Source organism: Prunus dulcis, unplaced genomic scaffold (genome assembly GCF_902201215.1).
Source record: "Prunus dulcis unplaced genomic scaffold, ALMONDv2, whole genome shotgun sequence".
In the NCBI taxonomy this organism is placed as follows: Eukaryota; Viridiplantae; Streptophyta; class Magnoliopsida; order Rosales; family Rosaceae; genus Prunus; species Prunus dulcis.
The window spans coordinates 1-8,249 of record NW_023010119.1 but is presented as its reverse complement, the minus strand read 5'-3'; the positions used below and the strand labels follow the sequence as shown (position 1 = coordinate 8,249).

Sequence of the window (8,249 nt, the reverse complement as noted above, 5' to 3'; positions counted from 1 at the left end):
ACCCACTCAATAGTAAATATGCGTATGAAAATCGGTTGCGAGACTCTCGATTTAGATAAAATATCATTCAATATTATATTATTACCTTGTTGAACCTATCCATTATTGTAATTATCTTGTTGAATTTACATAACAGTAAATACACGTGTATGAATTGGTTGCGAGACTGTGAATTTGAACCATACATCATTAAAGATTATTAGTTTTACCTTGTTGAACCTACACAATATTGTAAATATCATATTTTTATGTTTAAAAATGTTTGCTCCCATATATTCTACCTCCAAATTGCAATATGCCCTTTTATAATCATAATTATTCTAAAATGATATGGTAAATGAAAGGAAATATCATTCATAAACATCCTATTAGGAGAAAGGTTTTGAAAGACAACAGGACTGCCTTGGGAGATTCATTCATACAATTAGTTGTAAATCGTAAATTAATTAAATAAAACAATGTTAAAGAATTAAGTGCAGAAAGGAATCCAAAGAGAGAAGATGCAAAAAGGAACGCCCAATAATAAAAGAGAAAAAAAAGGTAAAAAGAAGATTGGTTGGTCTTGAATTATGATAAGTAGTAGAAGGAATCAAAAGAGGGAATGTGAGTGCTGTGTGTGTGCATGTTAATTCATAATGAGAGAATTGGGTTGTCACACACAAAAGGGCTAAAAGTTGCAACTTGCACCACTCAATCACATTCCTGTTTCTCTTGCCAGGTCACGCTCTCTCTCTCTCTCTCTCTCTCTCTCTCTCTCTCTCTCACTTGGGTTGGAGCAGTCACACCAAGTAGTCAGTACAAGAAGAAGAAGAAGAAGCACTAAAGTTTTGAAGGAGTGGGAGAGAGAGGGTGTGTGTTTTTAGTGCATGTCTCTATCTCTCTCTAATTTTCATGTTTGTTAGTTTAAAGAAAGATTGAACAAATAATAATTAGTAGCTAATAATATATACATTGTTGCAATTAAAACTTTGGCTTGGCCTTGGCCCTGATTGTTGTTTGCAAATTGCAATATAATAATAGCAGAAACACACTGCACAGTTGGGTTCTTTGTCCATCTGCTACGCTTTTCTTGGATGACGCTTCAAGCTCGAAACCTCGTCGTTTTCTGCTTCCTTCTGAGCTCCTGTACGACTTTTGCTGCTTTCTTTCACTTCACTCTGTTTGAGATATAAACAACAACAACAAAGCCAGCCATTTCTCTTTCTGGGTCTTCCACATTTCAACTTTCCCGCTCTCTAAACTATATGAAATAATCTCTCTCTCTCTCTCTCTCTCTCTCTCTCTGTGAAGGGTGGGTTGGCTTGGTCTCGTCTTTTTACTTCTTTGACCATTGATTTTTTTTTAAAATTCTTTTTCCAAGGCCTTGTTTTCTTGAGCTCATTATCATATACAACTATGGTATTGATTTGTTCTCTGTTCTTCTTTTCAGGATGCATTAAATTTGCATCAAAGTGAAAAGAGATGAATAGCAGAGTACGCACTAATCTTCAGAGCATGAAAGCTGCTCTAAATAATGATAAAGTGAGTTGTTTCTTTCTTTCTTTTTTGCAATTCCTGCTCTTTCTTTAAAGCTGAGAGGTCTTATCAGTTACAAATTCCGAGATGAGTGTGTTGGTTTCTCAAGAAAAAGAGAAAAAAAAAAAGGAGATTAAGGTTCTATCTTCTAGAGCTTGAAAATGGATTTTTGACTATGAAATGGGTTTTCAAATTTACTTGAAAAAGAAAGGCTTTTAATTTATGAACTATGCCATTTTGCATTTATTTTCATACGTATAGGACATTAAATATTCTTTACTTCCAAACTATATTCTTTCCAATTATGTTAATCTCCTACTGGAAGTGTGAAAAGTGAGGCACTTTTGATCCAAATCCAAATTGGGTTCTTTCTTTAACTTCTCTCAAGAAAAGAATAGTTTTTGTTTCTTTTTTGTCAGACACAATGATCTCTTTTTAGTTTATAACATTGTTATTTGATGTTGAATTTACAAAGAGGGAGAAGAAGATGGAGACTCAGAAGAACAGAATAATGGGTACAGAGAGAACGTTAATCAATCGGCGTAGATCAAACAGAGAAAGAAAAATGACCTTACTACAAGATGTACTCTTCCACTTGCTACTGCACATATCAAGTAGTTTAGATTTTTCTGTAAAAAAATTGGATTTTTTTGTTGTTGTTGAATATAATTCGTTGACTTATTGGTGTCCTTCGAAATTTACAGGTTGATAAACTGAAGAAGAAGCTCAGACATGAAGAAAATGTCCACAGAGCATTGGAAAGGGCTTTTACAAGACCATTAGGAGCTTTACCCCGTCTTCCTCCTTATCTCCCTCCACATGTTAGTACAATTTACCATTTTTGTTTAATTCTCTCTCTCTCTCTCTCTCTCTCTCTCTCTCTCTCTCTCTCTCTCTCATTGAATAGAAGAGAAACCCCAGATGAAGCCTTTGCCAAACATTAAAAATTGATGAAGAATGTACTTCAGTTTGTTGTGATATAGAGTGATGTGAACTGGGATACTATTTGTTTCAGACATTAGAACTTCTGGCTGAAGTAGCTGTTTTAGAAGAGGAGGTTGTTCGGCTTGAAGAACAGGTTGTTAATTTTAGACAAGGTCTTTATCAGCAAGCTGTCTATCTATCCACCAAGAGGAATGTGGAAACTTTGAATGATTCAAGTGAGCAGACCCCAATTAAAAGCGCTAAACATCAGAGATCAAAATCTTTGTCACATAATGAGTTCATATCAGCAACATCAGCCTCCAGGCTTCAACCTTCTCTTTCTCGAAGTGTTTCTAGCAGAAGGCTACTGTCTACTGATATTGTCTCTGATCGAACGACCGGGAATTGTTCTAGTAGGCAAGTCAGTGGAAAACAAATTTCCAGGAAACCCAATTGTTTATCACCTCTTTCAGAAGATGGGAAAGGAAAAGAAAATCGAATGTGTTCTAATGCGGCTAGGGATAAGCAATCTCCCGACAAGAAAACTACCAAAGCTGTAACCCCAGTGAAAAAGCTTCCCAGCAAACATGAATCCATGGTCAAGTGTTTGGACCCTTTGAAGTTAGAGGTATGCCAATGCCACTGAAAGTTTTCACTTAGATTCAATTTGTGACATTTTGTGGTTGTTATTTATTTGTGCCTTTGAATTTGTTCAGCTAGACTGCAGATTAGTAGACCAGGAAAGAGCACATGAGAGTTCATCTGGTTCTTCAGATGATAAGGTATCGGAAGCCGATAACACTCCTAATAAAGTGTCCGAGGATATTGTGAAGTGTTTGTCTAGCATTTTTGTGAGGATGAGCAGTTTGAAGGACAAAGTAGAAGAATTGGAGACTTCTAGATCAACATTATCTGCTCATGCAGCAAATGGAGAGACAGGGTTTCGAGATCCTTATGGCATTTGCTTAGAATTCAGAAACATAGACGTTGGTCCCTATAAAAATCTCCGATCAATTGATATTGGTTCAATTGATCTCAACAGAACAACAAGCGCATTGATTCTGATGCACAGATTAAAGTGAGTTTTTAGTCTGTCTGTTCTTGGTCTTCTCTTGATAATTCTGCTTGAGATTGTATTCAATTTCTCCTTTTGAAAATATCCAGGTTTCTACTTGGAAAGCTTTCCTCTGTGAACCTAGAGGATCTTAACCATCAGCAGAAGCTTGCATTTTGGATTAACACTTATAATTCCTGCATGATGAAGGTAATAAGATGTCTCTCTATCAAGAAATTGAAAATCAAAGAGCAAAGAATTAGAATGTCCCAACCCAACTGCAAGTTTATATAAAAAAATTCCAAGACTTTGGGACATTGTATTTTTGAAAATCAGAGTTTTGCCTTTACCTCGTATAGCTAAATCAAATTCAACATTCTCAAAACAGTTTTTATAATGTTGCAGGCATTTTTAGAGCATGGCATACCTGAGACTCCTGAAATGGTTGTAGCACTAATGCAAAAGGTAAGATCAATCCATCATTAATGTCTGCCGAGCACATTGGCATGCATGCATACATGAACACACATTACAGATGAAATTTTTGTACTCCATTCTGTAATGTTCTGTTTCTGTTATTTGTGTCAACTCACACAAAATCATTTTGTATATTGAATTTTGCTCTCTTTGCATCAGGCAACGATAGATGTCGGGGGACACTACCTGAACGCAATTACAATTGAGCATTTCATTTTGAGATTGCCTTATCACTTAAAATTTGTAAGTATGTTCACCCTAAACTTGATTATGCTCTTAGGCAAGAGTTCACTGACGTTTTCTTGAGTGACTTGAGTTATTGTGCATGGCATGCCAATTAAGTTTCACATTTGTTTCTTCTGTGTTACACAGACGTGTCCAAAAGCTGCAAAGAATGATGAGATGAAAGCTCGCAGCATATTTGGATTGGAGTGGTCTGAACCCTTGGTAACCTTTGCACTTTCTTGCGGAAGCTGGTCCTCCCCCGCTGTAAGCTAGTTTCAAATTTCTCTTGTTGTCTAAATTATTAAACCAAAACCAAAGTCTGACAGTAGGGGTAGTTAGAATTTCATCCTTAGATAACATTGTTTTTTCGACACCAAATGCTGGTTCGAATCTTTATTTTGGTCATCATGAAAAAACATTAAATCCAAGGATGACAATCTAATATCCCAAATTTTCAATTATATATGTATTATGTTCTACGGATTTGCTGGTACTGATTTGAAATTTTTTTGTCAAACAAAGGTGAGAGTTTACTCAGCAGCTCATGTTGAAGAAGAGTTGGAAGCAGCAAAAAGGGACTATATACAGGCAGCTGTTGGGATTTCAAGGACAAACAAGTTGATAATCCCCAAGCTGTTGGATTGGTATCTGCTTGACTTTGCAAAGGATTTAGAATCATTGGTTGATTGGATTTGCATGCAGCTACCCAATGAGCTCAGGAATGAGGCTGTTAAAAGCCTTGAAAGAAGGGGAAGAGAGCCCTTTTCACAGTTGGTGCAAATAATGCCATACAATTTCAGCTTCAGGCTGCTCTTACAGCGATGACACATTTTTATTTCAATTTATTTTATTTTTGCCCCATTCTTTAGCATGCATAGTTTTTGTGGAACATTGGTTTTGGTGGTGGGTTTGTATATTGATATAGTAAACAAGATGAAAGTGCATATAACCTAAGCACATGGTTTTTGTGCTTGTTCATTAAAATTAAGTTTGGGGAAGAGAGCAATTCTTTATGTTATGTGCCTTTTCTTTCAAGATAGTGAGGTGAAACTATCGATTAATTCATGATCAAGCTTAGAAAATTTGAAGATGAGAAATTGGTGCTAACAAGGTTAGTTTGATTTTAGACGATCCCACATAACCAACAAGTGATAGTCTAAACGACAGGAGAGGGCACACAAAAAACTATAATGTCGTGGATTCACTGGGCTAGACCATGTTGGCACCAACCTGTGTCTCTTTGCTTCCTCTTCAGTACAATCATTTTTGCATCTCTAATGTAATTTGTGGGTGAAAATTATCCCAGCAGACGAAGGCCCTGGATTCTTTGGCAGTGTCGAGCAACAAGATATTAGCAAACCATGACCACTGACAATGAGGCCATCTTGGCTCTGACTTTGATCGAGGCATACAAAAAAGTACTTGCGCGACAACGCATTTCACCTTCCAAAGAAGTAAAGAAAGGTAGGAAGACAACGGGATTAACTAGGCAGAGATTTCTTAGGTTGACTGCTTTTGGGTTTACCCTTTGGGCTTTGAGAAACATGAAACAGGCGTTTGGGTAAAGAATTTGGCTCATAAAATCAAAATTTAACGGATCCTTTAGCATTATGCAATCTAGAATACATTGCTAGCATAAGTCGCTCAAGCATGCACAAGCGAGTGACTGTGATCTATTGATATAAATAGATCTCACAAAGCATCTACAATTCATAATTATCCAAGTGAGCACGAACGACTGATAGTTCGTAGCATAACTCGTAGGCTGCATTAGCATGTTGGGGGATTGCTCGAGGTAAAATGATGAATCGTTTTTGAGAGAGAGGATGAGATACATTTGGGAAGTCTAATGCATGGACAAGGCGAACAGTTGGAATCTACTTTGTCCCTGATTAAAGGAAAAATCTAGAAACGACTGAGCCTGAGTATACATCATTTGGGCAAGGCTGTATATTAAAGCAAAGCAACGAAACTGCTTTGAAATGCAGGAAAAGAAGAGGCCCCCTCTTGCTGCTTTTGGGGCTTCTAAGCCTTCTATTATTTACTTTCAAACCAAATAGAACCAAAATGATAAAAAAGCTTGTCACCTCTGAAAACTTCTATTATTTTGCTAGTCATTTGCATTTGTGGGCTGTCACTCGTCAGGTAACTTAAAACATACGTTGGAACATTAAACATTGGATGCTTCACGTGAACCCTATAAGACATGTTCTGTCTCATAGCTCCCTACAAACATGGATATAGCTACACACTGACACAGTAAAATAAGTCGAAATCAATAGTGATGTAATCTGTCTAAAATTCACGGGGTATACACGGCCACAACGATGCACTAGTAGAAAACACTGATCAACTAAAATTTTGATTCCATAGCATCCAGGTTTTTACAAAGTCAGCAGGATAGTATCACAAAAATGGGATTATCAATGATGTCCTATGACAAGGTGTATATAATGACAATAAAAAATGGGGGTAAATACATAAAAGGTGAAATAATGATTAGGGCATGACAACAACTCAAACTCAAACTCAAAACATCCGAAAATAGCATGATACATTATATACCTAATGGGATGTGGTACAATCTCTTCTTTGTCTTGGGGAAACCTCCTCTGAATGATATTCCACAGCAGCAACTACATTGGGGTGAAAGGTACTCTACAATGTTTGGGGCTAATTTCCTCAAAGTTGTCCTGTAAGCTGCATGTTGCTGAAGTTTAAACCTCAACCAAACGGGGAAGGAACAGGCCCTGGCCCTGTGAGTGCATCTGATCGCTTTATGCTTCCCATCCCGCATATAATGCAACCTGGCGTTGCGAGAGCAGAAAATTTGGCCCCGCAAAGATCACAGACATCATATCCAATCGTTGACAGGCGACTAAGTGTGGCGGCACAGAACTGGGAAGGATCTTCAAGTGGATCAATGGACTTGTTGGAGAGACCCCTTTGAACACACATATCAACCAAGCTCCTCAACTCATCCTGCTTACTTGGAGGTGCTTTGGACAGCAGGAGTTCAAGCATCTGCTTTGAATAAGCATAATTCTGGACCTCCATGTTCCGCTTAATCGCAGTTCGGATACAATTTATCCTGTGTTTTGCCAGAAGAGGCAAAGAACCCAGGTGGCGTGAGAGTCTTGCCATCTCATCTTTTGCACTGATTGCACTAGGACCTTGAACTCTTTGCAGCCGCCCAATTTCCTGTAAAATGAAAACCCCAATTAGAGCAAAGTTATATGCCGCTAGTTCCAAACCGAAGATTTCAAATCAGTTATGGGATCTTTGCTGACCAGTTCTAATATTAAATATGACATTCCAACCCCACATATGGTGCTTTTGGTCCCATGGTGTTACTATAATTATTCTTAGAAAACAGTAAATGTATGCAAGAGTGTCAATCTATTGGTAAAGGGTTGTATTGTAATCCTCAAGACATTTTGCCTCAAGAATTTAGGACACATTCCATCTGTTTTATTTGAGAGCTTGAATGAGAATTATAATACCCCAAGAAGAGTAACTGCTATCTTGTATTGAGCACAGATGGTCCCTTGCGCTTTAATATCAGCTCCACGAGAGTGATCCTTAGCCAGTGCAAGAAAAGCTTCATCAAAGCAAGACAACGCATCTGAAAGTTGATTCTGCTCAAGGTGAGCAACTCCAGTCTTAAAACATACAGAAGCAGCAGCCCCACGGGGTACCTGTTATGAGGAAAGCCATGAAATGAACATGGATTGAGATGGCGGAGAATTAGATAGTTATGCATGACGTACTTGAATGTATTACCTGTCCAGGACGCACAGAAGATGGTGGAGAAGGAGGTTGCACAGCAGGCTTTCCAGAATCTGCAGTATTTGGAACCCCAAGGGCACTGAGATCTAGAGGTTGAGTGGAAACTGGGAACTGAGTTGATTGAACCTGAGACTGTTGCTGCACAGCAACCTGGCTTGAGGATGGTGGGACACCACCATCAGGAAGTCCATACGACTCAAGTGGAACAGCAGCCTGTTGACTAGCTTGAGGGGGAATACCGCCATCAGGAAGACCAACATTGGCA

At 38.2% G+C, this 8,249-nt stretch overlaps 2 protein-coding genes across 7 annotated transcripts; one reads left to right on the top strand and one right to left on the bottom strand.

Annotated features, from left to right (window-relative positions):
• Positions 1-699: 699 nt before the first annotated feature.
• Positions 700-5,208, top strand: LOC117612945. 6 transcript variants are annotated; one of them, XM_034341576.1, is made up of 11 exons: positions 700-718; positions 1,430-1,521; positions 1,991-2,098; positions 2,220-2,336; positions 2,531-3,067; positions 3,156-3,517; positions 3,604-3,703; positions 3,899-3,958; positions 4,130-4,213; positions 4,343-4,459; positions 4,718-5,208. In XM_034341576.1, the coding sequence occupies exons 2-11, from the start codon at positions 1,462-1,464 to the stop codon at positions 5,018-5,020; spliced, it is 1,848 nt and encodes a 615-aa protein (XP_034197467.1). In that variant the 5' UTR covers positions 700-718; positions 1,430-1,461; the 3' UTR covers positions 5,021-5,208. The 6 variants fall into 6 exon arrangements, with proteins under 6 accessions (XP_034197467.1, XP_034197470.1, XP_034197469.1 ...); XM_034341575.1 differs by lacking the exon at positions 700-718 and adding an exon at positions 896-1,125; XM_034341574.1 differs by lacking the exon at positions 700-718 and adding an exon at positions 896-1,291.
• A 1,320-nt stretch (positions 5,209-6,528) lies between these two features.
• LOC117612943 lies at positions 6,529-8,245 on the bottom strand (the record flags this gene model as incomplete). Its single annotated transcript, XM_034341572.1, has 3 exons — positions 6,529-7,396; positions 7,699-7,893; positions 7,979-8,245. Coding segments are annotated over 3 exons (939 nt in total), but the record flags the coding sequence as incomplete, so codon positions are not given.
• Between the last annotated feature and the right edge of the window lie 4 nt (positions 8,246-8,249).

What these genes read in the sequence shown, in the direction of transcription:
- LOC117612945 (XM_034341576.1), top strand. Translation starts at nt 1,462, where the DNA reads ATGAATAGCAGAGTACGCACTAATCTTCAGAGCATGAAAGCTGCTCTA. An exon ending in AAATGACCTTACTACAAGAT is followed by an intron (nt 2,099 to 2,219) that starts GTACTCTTCCAC and finishes CGAAATTTACAG; the next exon opens with GTTGATAAACTGAAGAAGAA. An exon ending in ATAATTCCTGCATGATGAAG is followed by an intron (nt 3,704 to 3,898) that starts GTAATAAGATGT and finishes ATAATGTTGCAG; the next exon opens with GCATTTTTAGAGCATGGCAT.